This window comes from Caretta caretta, chromosome 11 (genome assembly GCF_965140235.1).
Source record: "Caretta caretta isolate rCarCar2 chromosome 11, rCarCar1.hap1, whole genome shotgun sequence".
Classification (NCBI taxonomy): Eukaryota; Metazoa; Chordata; order Testudines; family Cheloniidae; genus Caretta; species Caretta caretta.
Window position 1 is genome coordinate 1,022,114 of NC_134216.1, and position 12,775 is coordinate 1,034,888.

The window sequence follows — 12,775 nt, forward strand, 5'->3', positions numbered from 1 at the left end:
AGGATGTGGATAAATTGGAGAGAGTCCAGCGAAGGGCAACAAAAATGATTAGGGGTCTGGAACACATGACTTATGAGGAGAGGCTGAGGGAGCTGGGATTGTTTAGCCTGCAGAAGAGAAGAATGAGGGGGGATTTGATAGCTGCTTTCAACTACCTGAAAGGGGGTTCCAGAGAGGATGGCTCTAGACTGTTCTCAATGGTAGCAGATGACAGAACGAGGAGTAATGGTCTCAAGCTGCAGTGGGGGAGGTTTAGATTGGATATTAGGAAAAACTTTTTCACTAAGAGGGTGGTGAAGCACTGGAATGGGTTCCCTAGGGAGGTGGTGGAATCTCCTTCCTTAGGGGTTTTTACGGTCAGGCTTGACAAAGCCCTGGCTGGGATGATTTAAGTGGGAATTGGTCCTGCTTCGAGCAGGGGGTTGGACTAGAACCTCCTGAGGTCTCTTCCAACCCTGATATTCTATGATTCATTGGTCAGGACAATGTTTCTCAGGAGCAGATTAACGTGGATGGTCAGGTGGAAGCCCTAACTGAGGAAGGAAAGGGTGGATTTTTGATGGGGGATGGATTGTTGGCAAGTACAGCTTGTAAAAGTGAACCTGGTAAAGGGAGCAGTGATTTTCTGGAAGTAGATCAGGGTAGTGTGGAGAAGAGCAGTTTACCTGGTAAGGAAGCTGCCCCACTGTCCCAGTATTTGTCCGTAACCAGCCCTGGGTGCTTGGTAAGAAAAGTTTGGATGAGCCTAGGCAGCCTTGTGAGCTGATGGCTGTGTCTAGTCAGCAGGGTGGGAAGGCGAGGAGAGTGGAAGATGAGTGTCCCTGGACCTTATCTATTACCTGGGTGGAGAATTGTGACAGTGAAGGAAACGTGCCTGTGTCTGTCAGGGGTATTGACTTGCCTCTGGAGGGAGCCACCCTGATCTCCAAGCAGTTGTCTGTGACCAGCCTTGTGTGCTGGGACAAGGGGAAAGAGATCCCAAGCTGTGTGTCTGGGAAAGGAGAAAGTGTGTCCGGCTCTTCTTGGTCTGCGGAGCAGACAGAAAGGGCCTTTCAGCCTGTGATGGTTGAGGGTCGTGCAGTTGTCTCAGAGCTGGTTCTGGATTCAGCTAAAGCCCAGGAAGGGAATGGCCCTAAGTTTGTGTCTGCTCGGGAGAATGGCCCTGTAACTAGGTCGCATCCAGTTAGTGTCTATGTAAAATCCCAGAGCCCAGGCAATTCTGGTGCTTGTATTTTGCCTGTTGCTAGTGTGTTGTTGGAAAGGGTGTAGCAACTCTGACTAATCAGGGTGAGATCCTAGCCAGGGCACAAGGAGAGCAGGAAGGTGATGTAATTGTGTTACCTACTGAGGGTGTGGAAACCTGTAGCAAGAAGGAAAAGATTCCTGAACTTGTGTGTGGCAAAGGGAAGGAGAATGCTTCTAACCTTTCATCTAGGAAGTCTGTAAGTTTGCCTGAAAGGGGATTGTGTAGGAATCCACCGGACGGGCCGGAGGTGATTCTGGATGTAAGTGAAACTCAGGAGTTGGTAGTGGCTCAGCAGAGCGATGCTTCTGTGAATCAAGGTAAAGATGAATTGGTGCGTCAAAAGATTCCTGAACAGAAGATTGTTCAGGGTGGTCTGTGCAAGCAGTTTGCTGTGGCTGAAGGGTGTGGAAGTGATTTGATCAAGGAAGTTTCAGTTCTTAACTGCCAGAAATGTTCTGTCATGAATGGATCCACTGACTTTCCTGTTGAAAGATCCAGTGTGGGTAGCTTTGAGAAGGTCTCACATGGAGGAAAAGCTGTTAAGAAAGTTGAACAGCCCTGTGTGATGAAGGGGGAACGCTCTTAACGTTCTCTCTGGATACTGTGTGGGCGCCTCCATTTCCCCTATGCTTTTCTTAAGTATCCAGGCGGGGGGATCGGGGGTGTGATTGTTACAAAGCCCCAGAAGGCCAGTGTGCAGGGGTCTGCACAGAGAATGGCTGACACCCTGTCCCCTGGCCACTGATGGCCTGGGCCCCCCCCTCCCCCACTAATGTGCCAACTGAAGGGGTTGGAGAACAAAGAGATCAGGTGGCCTCCTGGCTCGGGAAAGAGACAAAGGTCAGAGGAGGGGCGGGAGAGTTTCAGTCTGGGGGGGGGGTGAGAAAACCTGGATTTGTGCTGGAAATGGCCCAACTTGATTATCATACACATTGTAAGGAGAGTGATCACTTTAGATAAGCTATTACCAGCAGGAGAGTGGGGTGGGAGGAGGTATTGTTTCATGGTCTCTGTGTATATAATGTCTTCTGCAGTTTCCATGGTATGCATCCGTGTAGCTCACGAAAGCTCATGCTCAAATAAATTGGTTAGTCTCTAAGGTGCCACAAGTCCTCCTTTTCTTTTTGTGAATGGGTTTGGTATCTCTTTAAAACAGAGTCCAGTCTCTAAGTTGCTGGGGGTGGTAGCTTCTCAAGCAGGCAGGCGGAAGAGCGTCCGTGCAGATGTCCATAGTGGAGAGGGCCTGCAGCTGGTGAACACACCTCGCCAGCAAAGTGATTCCCGTGAGCAGGAAGCTTCTGTTTTCAACCTTCTAGGGAAAAGAGTTTTCTAGGGGAGGAAAGACCCCTCCTGCTGAAGGGAAGAATGAGAGTCCAGCCTTGGAACCGGCAGCAGCTGGAATTTAAAAGCTTTGGATGCCAATGACCTGACTGGCAGGGAGAAGAAAGACTTGCGAATAGCCGTTAGCACAGAGAGCATGCCCAATCAGCCAGTGAATTCTGGTAAGCAAGAGAGATCAGGGGTTCTCAAACTGGGGAGTCACGAGCTGTCGGCCTCCACCCCAAAGCCCTTTTGCCTCCATTTCATGGTGTTAAATATATAAAAGGTGTTTTTATTTCATAAGGGGGGGGTCGCACACGGAGGCTTGCTTTGTGAAAAGGGTCACCAGGACAAAAGTTTGAGAACCGCTGCTATAGGATAAGGAAAAAAAAGAGAACTTAATTTTGCAAAGGGAAGCTGGAGGTTAACCCTAAAATGCCAAAGCCCCAGCGGTATTGAGCCAGAGGTTTGGCACGACAGAAATGATCGTAGATGGAGCCTTGCAGTGGATTTGTTGTTATTGCTCATGGTAATTTTTGTAACTAATGTGTTGCTATTACCAAGAATTGTAAAAATGTCCAACGAGCCGGATTCTTTGGGAAACCCCTTGAACATGTTAGATGTGATACATAAGATCACACTTTGTGTTTAAAGATCCTGTGAGACGGACATTTCACAATCAGTGCCTGTCAACAGTCCTGGAACTTTTCATAGGAGAAAAGACATTCCAGACCTGATGTGCTGTATAAAAAAGGGAAACTGAGGCACACTACCATGTTGCTTTCAAGGCAAAATGCCAAGATTCCTGGACTATGAACAACATTAATATCTACATTGACTTGATGTTAATTGGGCTCCAAACATTGGCCAGAGCTTGTACGGATAAGGTAGCTACGTTTTTTAGCTCTTGGCAAGATCACGAGACCTACAGGAACCATGCTGCAAGAGCTGATCCAGTCCTCTATTGTTCTAACCGAGTTTTACCTGGAGTTTGTAAAGCGATTCAGTCCTGTTACTGAACAGGACTTTGATGAACCGTTTCTGTTGTACACTGACCCGGCTTCTACCCCAGTGCAAGCTGTCGTGAGACCGAACCCAGGATGGGGAGCTCTCGGGATGCAGTCAGCGGTGTTTGTGTCATCCCCTCCGGCATCGATTTTGGGTTGGGGGTGTGACGTTATTACTATCACCTGGGACCATACAGATCATTGTTCCCTGTGGTGCCCAGGTCTGCGTGGTAACGGCTGTGTGCATTGCAGGTCCCGGGGGTACACGGGGTGCCTGTGGGTGCGTAAGGGCATGTTATGCAGGAAGCAAAGCCACTCAGGGGAGCAGAGCCCTGGGGCCTGACCCTGGGGCACACTCTGCGACGCCTGCGAGGTCCTGAGCTGCCTCGGGTTCCCCCGGTGCGCCAGCAGGAGAGGCAGCTCGGCACCCCCGTGGCGAGGCCGAGAGGGCGGAGAACGGGAGACAACGCCCTGCGCTCCAGCCCACGGCATTTCACAGTCTGCAACGCGGTAACTTTCGTCCTCTGCCCCGCACCGCTCCAGGGCTGGCAGGAGCGTTCGGGGCCTCCAGGGGCAGAACGGGACAATGGGGACACACGGAGCCCCTGCCACCCGCTGAGCAGAGTCACACCTTCCACCACCTCTGTAATCGCCTACAGACCAAAGAGCCGGCCCCGGGACTCCCTGCACGTTCGAAGGCCCTTTCCTGTCTCCCTGGCAGATCTGGCTCCACGCGGCCCAGAGCCGGGCAGGCAGATGCCCACTCCCCTGCCTTCCGCCGTTCCAGCCCCTGTGCCAAACAGGGAGAGACAGGCAGCAGGGCAGACACAAAGAAGAGTGTCCCCCACACAGAGGCCATGTCTCAAGAGCCAGGCTTCAGTCCCCAGGCCCCTGACTCAGCCGATGCCCCGAGGTTTCCTAGCACCAGCCGCTGCCCCACAGCACACGCGGAGTTTTTACAGAAAGCTACAAACTGGGAGAAGGTGCCTGGGGAGGGAGTGGGTCACACCCACGCGCACACACACACCCACGCACGCACACACACCCAAGCACACATGCACACGCCCACCCACACATGCACACGCCCGCTGGCATGCCGTGCTGCGCTAGCTAGGCAGCGGCTGCTTAGTGTGGACGAAAGCTAATGTTGTGCCAATTTTTCAACAGGACGACACGGGTAACCATGGGCCTGTCGGCCTGACAGCAATCACAGGCAAGAGAATGGAGCAGCTGATACAAGACTCAGCGAATAAAGAATGAAGGGAGGGGCCGGCAAGTAACGCAAAGCAACCTGGGTTAATAGAGAACAGATCCTGTCAAACTAACTTGATACCTTTTTTGACGAAATTCCAAATTTATAACAAACGACAAAGCCAACAGTGTTGACAAACTAGACTTCTCTAGGCAGTGGGCTTGCTGCCACATGACATTTCGAATAAAAACCTGTAACAGTATAACATGAACACAGCACGCATTAAATGGATTGAAACTGGCTGATGAACAGGTCTCAAAATGTAACTGTAAATGGGAACTCGTCATCGAGTGGCTGCGTTTCCAGGGCGTCTGTCACGACGTGGGGATTTTCCCTTGTTATGTTGTATGTGAGTCTTACTGGTGAGCCTAGGTGAATTTTACTGTTTTGCATGAATACTGTGTGTGCCTCAGTTTCCCTGTGTGCCGCAACAATCGCTCAGTGGTGGGAATGGGGGTGTGTGACTTTGGCTGAGACCTCTGGGGCAGGTGAGGCTGCTCCAGCTGCCTGCACATATCCTATGACCAGTGCTCTTCCTAACCTGAGACCCAGGAGGGGGATGCAACCAGGTGACGACCAGGTGACTCTTTGTCTGGGAAGCAAGACCAAGACAAGGAGGAGGAACAACGAGGTTGTCTGAGGTCAGTGTCACGGAGTCCCTGGGCGATGCTCTGGAACTGCTCCCCATGAAGCCAGTCAGGACTCTGGGGCAGTCGCCTTTCTGTGAGCAGCCTGTCTTCAGGACACACAGCTCACACAGCTTCCACCTTCCTGGGTCTGACCTCGGAGCATTCAGCATCCTCTGCCCCTCCGTGCGCTTCCCCCCAGCGAGTCCGCTCAGGCGGGGCTCCTGGGGAAGCCAGAGGGTCCTGCACCCCAACTTCGCAGTCAGATGTGACTCTCAACCAGCCAGTAAAACAGAGGGTTTATTAGACGACAGGAACATGGTCTAACACAGAGCTTGCAGGTGCAGAGAACGGGACCCCTCAGCTGGGTCCATTTTGGGGGGCAGTGAGCCAGACAACCACGTCTGCACTTCACTCCATGTCCCAGCCAGCCCCAAACTGAAAACCCCCTCCAGCCCCTCCTCCTCTGGGCTTTGTTCCTTTCCCCGGGCCAGGTGGTCACCTGATTCCTTTGTTCTCCAACCCTTCAGCTCTCACCTTGCAGGGGGGAAGGGCCCAGGCCATTAGTTGCCAGGAAACAGGGTGTCGGCCATTCTCTGTGTCCAGACCCCTGCACACACCTGCCCTCTAGGGCTCTGCAATGATCATACACCCTTACCCCACCCCCTAGATACTTAAGAACCGCCTAGGGGAAACTGAGGCACCCCCCCACTATTCAGAGGAAACATTAAGAACAGTCCCACTTCGTCACAGTCATATCACAGGAAGCTGGCAGTCTTCTGTGGGGGACTGGAAGGGGGGAAGTCCAGGGCGTCTGGCCCAGGATTCCCCCAAGATGGACTTGGCTGAAAGTCACTGATTTCTGTGCTAACAAGTTCTGCCGTATGCTGTGTTCCTGTCGTCTAATAAACCTTCTGAGCGAGTGGGCTGAGAGTCCTGTCTGACTGCGGAGTTGAGGGGCAGGACCCTCTGGTCCCCCCAGGACCCCGCCTGGGAGGACTGGCTGTGGGAAGCGCAGGGAGGGGCAGAGGAGGCTGAATGCTCCAAGGTCAGACCCAGGAAGGTGGAGCCGGGTGAGCTGTGTGTCCTGCAGACAGGCTGCTCCCCGAGAGGAGACTTCCCTACAGTCCTGACTGGGTTCATAAGGAATAGTTCAAGATAGGACTGTCAAGCGATTAAAAAAATTAATCTTGATTAATTGCACAATTAATTGCACTATTAAACAATAATAGAACACCTTTTATTTAAATATTTTGGATGTTTTCTGAATTTTCAAATATATTGATTTCAATTAAAGCACAGAATATAAAGTGTTCTTGACATTTATTTTTTATTACAAATATTTACACTGTAAAAAACAAAAGCAATCATATTTTTCAATTCACCTCATACAAGCACTGTTGTGCGATCTCTTTATCATGAAAGTTGAGTTACAAATGGACAAAAGTACAAGTTGAATTATGTACAAAAAATAACTGCATTCAAAACCAAAACAATGTACAACTTTAGAACCTACAAGTCCACTCAGTCCTACTTCTTGGTCAGCCACTCGCTCAGACAAACAAGTGTGTTTACATTTGCAGAAGATAGTGCTGCCCGCTTCATGTCACCTGAAAGTGAGAACAGCTGTTTGCATGGCACTGTTGTAGCCGGCATTGCAAGATATTTACGTGCCAGATGCGCTAAAGATTCATATGTCCCTTCATGCTTCAACCACCATTCCAGAGGACTTGCATCCATGCTGATGACGGGTTCTGCTCGATAATGATCCAAAGCAGAGCAGACCAACCCATGTTCATTTTCATCATCTGAGTCAGATGCCACCAGCAGAAGGTTGATTTTCTTTTTTGGTGGTTCGGGTTTTGTAGTTTCCGCATTGGAGTGTTGCTCTTTTAAGACTTCTGAAAGCGTGCTCCACACCTCGTCCCTCTCAGATTTTGGAAGGCACTTCAGATTCTTAACCCTTGGGTCGAGTGCTGTAGCTATCCTTAGAAATCTCACATCGGTACCTTCTTTGCGTTTTGTCAAATCTGCAGTGAAAGTGTTCTTAAAACGAAGACATGCTGGGTCACCATCCGAGACTGCTAGAACATGAAATACATGGCAGAATGCGGGAAAAACAGAGCAGGGGACATACAGCTCTCCCCCAAGGAGTTCAGTCACACCTTTAATTAACACATTATTTTTTTAACGAGCATCGTCAGCAAGGAAGCATGTCCTCTGGAATGGTGGCCGAAGCATGAAGGGACATAGGAAGGTTTAGCACATCTGGCACGTAAATACCTCGCCACGCCAGCTACAACAGGGCCATGCGAACACCTGGTCTCACTGTCAGCTGACATGGTAAACAAGCAGCGGGCAGCACTATCTCCTGCAAATGTGAACACACTTGTTTGTCTGAGCGAGTGGCTGACCAAGGAGTAGGACTGAGTGGACTTGTAGGTGCTAAAGGTTTGCATTGTTTTGGCTTTGAATGCAGTTATTTTTTGTACATAATTCTCCATTTGTAACTCAACTTTCACGATAAAGAGATCGCACGACGGGACCTGTATGAGGTGAACTGAAAAATATGATTGCTTTTGTTCATCGTTTTTACAGTTCAAATATTTGTAATCAAAATGAATAATATAAGCGAGCGCTGTGCACTTTCTGTTCTGTGTTGTAAAAGAAAATCGATAGATTTGAAAATGTAGAAAACATCCAAACTATTTAATACATTTCAATGGGTAGTCGACTGTTTAACCGTGCGATTAATCGTGATTAATGTCTTTAATCACAGTTAACTTTTTTGAGTTCATCGTGTGAGCTGCCGGCGATTAACCGACAGCCCTAGTCCCAGAGCATCGCCCGGAGACTCCGTGACAGAGTCCCACAGGGAGCAGTTTGGGGCCCTACACTAGTTAACATTTTTATCAATGACTTGGAAGAAAACCAAAGATCGTCATTCGACAAGGTTTGCAGCAGACACAGAAACTGGGGGAGGGGGAAAGAAGGAAGAGGAGTCAGGTCACTGATACAGAGAGACCTGGATCACCGGTAAACTGGGCGCAGCGACCAACGTGCATTGTAATACAGCTCAATGTCAAGGGACAGATCTAGGAGCAAAGAACCTCGGGCGCACGCACAGCCGGCAGGACTGCCCTGGGAAGCAGCGACTCTGACAAGGATTTGGGGGTCAGCTGAACATGAGCCCCCAGTGTGGCGCTGGGGCCAAAAGGGCGAATGCGCTCCAGGCCTGCCTAAACAGGGGGATCTCGAGGAGGAGCAGAGCGGTTACTTTAGGTCTGTATTTGGCCCTGGTGCGACCGCTGCTGGAACCCTGGGTCCAGCTCTGGTGCCCACGGTTCAAGGAGGATGTTGTAAATTGGAGAAGGGGCAGAGAAGAGCGACAAGAGTGAGCTCTTTGGGTCTATCACAAGTTACCTTAACAACAGAAGATTCAGGGGTGACTTGATCACAGTCTATAACAATCCGCACAGGGAACAAATATTTAGTGGGCTCTTCAGTCCGGCCAAGGAGGGTCTAACACGACCCCAGGGCAGGAAGTCGAAGCTAGACATGTCCAGACTGGAAAGACGATGTACATTTTTCATAGTGAGATAATTAATCACGGGAACCATTTACCCGGGTCGTGCTGGATTCTCCATCACTGACCATTTCAAAACCAAGACAGGGTGTTTCTCTAACGGCTCCACTCTAGGAATGCGGGGGGCAGGTCTCTGGCCCGTGCTCTGCAGGGTCAGACCAGATGCTCACGATGGTCCGGGCTGGCTTTGGCGTGTAGGAATCGGTGACTCTGTATTCTGCCTGAGCTGGGCTTCCCCTCCCTGGTCACCAACTGCGCTGGCTCTGGCTGGGAGCCCGAGTTCCAGGCCCGGGGCAGGTGGATGAGCAGATTAACTGCACCGCCAGTGGATCATTCCCCCATTTAAAAAGGAAAATGCAATCGAGTGCCATTAACAGGAGCTCTCCTGGCTTCCCCTGGGGCTGGCCTGCCCACCTCCCACTCAGGGACGGGGAAACACGGAGCAAGCCCAGCCCTGGCCCAGCCCCACAGCATCTATCCCCCCCACCCCGTCACCAGGGCCCCCGCTTTGGCGGTAGCTGGGGAGGCCACAGGCCAGAACAGCGTGTGCCAGTAGCCCACGCAGGGCCCAGTGCTCAGGGGCTGGAGCAAGGCCACCAGCCGCCAGCCCCCACAGGAGACGGGAAACCCACAGAAAGCCTCCTCCAGCCTTCTCGGGGAAGGGGGGACCAGGAAAGGGTCTGGAGGTAGGCAGGGCAGGGCAGGGGCCAGGCCCAGGGGCTGAGCTGGGAGCAGGGCACCCAACAGGCCCTCCTGGTGGGGACAGAGGCCCCACGAGTACAAGTTAAGTCTGGATGAGACTCTGGACCCAGGCCTGCCCTGGGGTGGGTGCCTGGCTGGGCCCTCCCCCGACACCTGGCCAGCTCTGCCAACAGGGCCCATGGCCCTGCCCAGCCAGGATGGCAAAGTGCCTTGAGCCCTGCCCACCCTGCCCTCCACCAGCGGCCCGGGCTGGCCACACACAGGCCGTCCCCCAGCGCGGGGTGCCGGCTACCTGTGCCAGGGAGGGGTGTCAAGGGCAGAGGGCAGGGCAAGGACCCAGGTGTTCTGGACGCCATTCCCAGCTCTGTCACTCAGGCAACCTGGAGCGAGCCACGTCCCGCGGTGTGCCTCAGTTTCCCCCCTGCAGTGAGGAGAGGGACCCGCCCGCCCAGGGCTGGTGGGGTTTGCAGCCCAGTTCCCAGACCCCAGCGAGTCTGGGCAGCCCGGGGAGGGGAGCGGGGGAAGCGCCAGCGGACGGGGCGGGACCCCCGGGACCTGCTGCCCGCGGAGAGGGGACGTGGGCCGGGGCTCTGGGGCTGGCAGCCCGGCCGGGGACTCGGCAGCACCGGGCCGCGGGCACCGGCCGAGCCGCGGCGCCCACAGGGAGGCACCTGCCCGGCCCGGGGCAGCGCCCGGAACCGGCCGCTTTGTGAGCCCCGCGGGCCAGCGGCTCCCCCCGGCCCGGCCCGGCCCGGCCCGGCCCGGCCCCCCCGGCTGCGGAGCGAGGGGGCCCGGGGGCTCGGGGAGCCGGTCTCCCCGCTGCCCCGGCCCGGCCCCGCGCAGCACCCTGGAGAGCGGCCCGGCCGCGGGCTCACCTGGACCCGCTTCTTCCCCCAGCGCCGCTTCATGGCCCGGCCCGGCCCGGCCCGGCTCGGCTCGGCTCGGCTCCCCGGCCCCCACCTCGCACCGAGCCAGCCGCCGAGCGTGCGCAGGGAGCCGCGAGCGGGGGGGCTGCCTCCGCCCCCCCCAGACAGACGGGGGGCAGGGGGAGGGGACGGCGGGAGGGGAGGGGGGAGGAGAGCAGGCAGGAGAGGGGAGGCAGGGAGGGGACAGGAGGGGGGAGGGGAGGTACAATGGAACAGGTCGGGGAGGGGAGGTAAGGAGGGGACAGGTGGGGGAGGGGAGGCAGAGAGGGAAGAGGTGGGGGAGGGGAGGCAGGGAGGGGACAGGAGGGGGAGGGGAGGCAGGGAGGGAAGAGCTGGGGGAGGGGAGGCAGGGAGGGGACAGGAGGGGGAGGGGAGGCACGGAGGGGACAGGTGGGGGGAGGGGAGGTACAATGGAACAGATGGGGGGAGGGGATCGGGCAGGCGGGGGAGGGGAGGTACAATGGAACAGGTGGGGGAGGGGAGGCAGGGAGGGGACAGGTGGGGGAGGGGAGGCAGGGAGGGGACAGGTGGGGGAGGGGAGCGGGCAGGCGGGGGAGGGGAGGTACAATGGAACAGGTGGGGGGAGGGGATCGGGCAGGCGGGGGGAGGGGAGGTACAATGGAACAGGTGGGGGAGGGGAGGCAGGGAGGGGACAGGTGGGGGAGGGGAGGCAGGGAGGGGACAGGTGGGGGAGGGGAGCGGGCAGGCGGGGGAGGGGAGGTACAATGGAACAGGTGGGGGGAGGGGATCGGGCAGGCGGGGGGAGGGGAGGGGAGGTACAATGGAACAGGTGGGGGAGGGGAGGCAGGGAGGGGACAGGTGGGGGAGGAGGACGGGCAGGCGGGGGGAGGGGAGGTACAATGGAACAGGTGGGGGAGGGGAGGCAGGGAGGGGACAGGTGGGGGAGGAGGGCGGGCAGGCGGGGGGAGGGGAGGTACAATGGAACAGGTGGGGGGAGGGGAGGCACGGCAGGGACAGGAGGGGGAGGGGAGGCAGGGAGGGAAGAGGTGGGGGAGGGGAGGTGGGGTAGGACTCTCCCCATCCCTTGAAGCCGATGGCAGGAGCTCTCAGCTCAGAGCAGGGGGCCGGGCTGGGTGCCCGGAGAGCTCAGGGCCGTGGGGGCCCCCTTCCCTTACCCCTGCTCCCTGCACCTGTCCTGGAAGCAGGGGGGGCTGGGCCGGGGACCTCTGCCCATCCCGCTGACCAGTCCTGTCTCGCTGCTCCCTAGCGCTCCCCCAGCGGCCTGGCCCCCCGCGGGGGCTGCGTCTTGGCTCCCACGGGGAGCTCTGTGGGGCAGGGCCTGTCCCTGTGCTCCAGCCCCTGGCACCATGCGGCCGGCCCCACGACTGGGGCTCCCAGAAGCGACCGTAACACACACCGTGAATCACAGTAACACCGGTGACAGTGTGACAGGGCACAGCCACACCCCTGCCGGCCCCAGGCCCCCACCGGCTGTCCTCAAAGCCCACACGGCCCCCAGAACCGTCACGCTCCCCCGGCCCCACCGAGACAATCTTCCTAACACCACGCCGCCCTGCGCCCCACTCACACAGGTGTCAGAGTAGCAGCCGTGTCAGTCTGTAGCCGCAAAAAGAACAGGAGGACTCGTGGCGCCTAGAGACGAACCAGTTTATCTGAGCATAAGCTTCGTGAGCTGCAGCTCCCTTCATGGGATGCATGTCTCACACAGAGACCCTTACCCAGCGTCCCACACACGCAAGGAGACACCCCCCGTCCTTCCCCCCCAGTCCTGGGATCCACACAGCTGCACGCCTGCCTGTGACATTGTGAGTGTAATGTCCTATCTCCTTGAAAGGTGACAGGGCCAGAAAGAGTTAATGACCTCCCAGACTGACCTGACCCCGGGCCCAACTTTAGAGACTGGTTAGGAAGAGATGGAAATGAGGAGAGCTGTGAACTGCAGCCGGCTTGGTTGGAGAAAGACGAGTAGATGTTTGCTCAGGGCTTGTGATGTCAGCAAACAAGTCTTGTCTATGGCTGTGGCTTTGATTCAAAGATCAAAAGAGGAATATTAACATTTAGGAAGACGCTTGAGTGAAATAGAATTATTGTCTATGCCTGTTTGAAGGTTATGATAACCTGTATCTGA

General features: G+C 55.5%; 1 protein-coding gene and 1 long non-coding RNA gene across 10 annotated transcripts in view; one reads left to right on the forward strand and one right to left on the reverse strand.

Annotated features, from left to right (window-relative positions):
• SPEG (striated muscle enriched protein kinase) overlaps positions 1–10,733 on the reverse strand; it is a 106,805-nt gene extending 96,072 nt beyond the window's left edge. For all 9 annotated transcript variants that reach the window (XR_012664315.1, XM_048868643.2, XM_075117670.1 and 6 more), the window contains exon 1: positions 10,615–10,733. Coding sequence is in view for 8 of the 9 variants with exons in the window: in XM_048868643.2 (XP_048724600.2) it covers positions 10,615–10,647 (33 nt within the window). In the remaining variant the exon portion in view is untranslated. The remainder of the gene's footprint in view (positions 1–10,614) is intronic.
• On the forward strand, positions 2,448–5,221 carry LOC142068508 (uncharacterized). Its single transcript, XR_012664316.1, has 2 exons — positions 2,448–2,748; positions 4,741–5,221. It is a non-coding gene; the product is annotated as an uncharacterized LOC142068508 (long non-coding RNA).
• Positions 10,734–12,775: the final 2,042 nt, after the last annotated feature.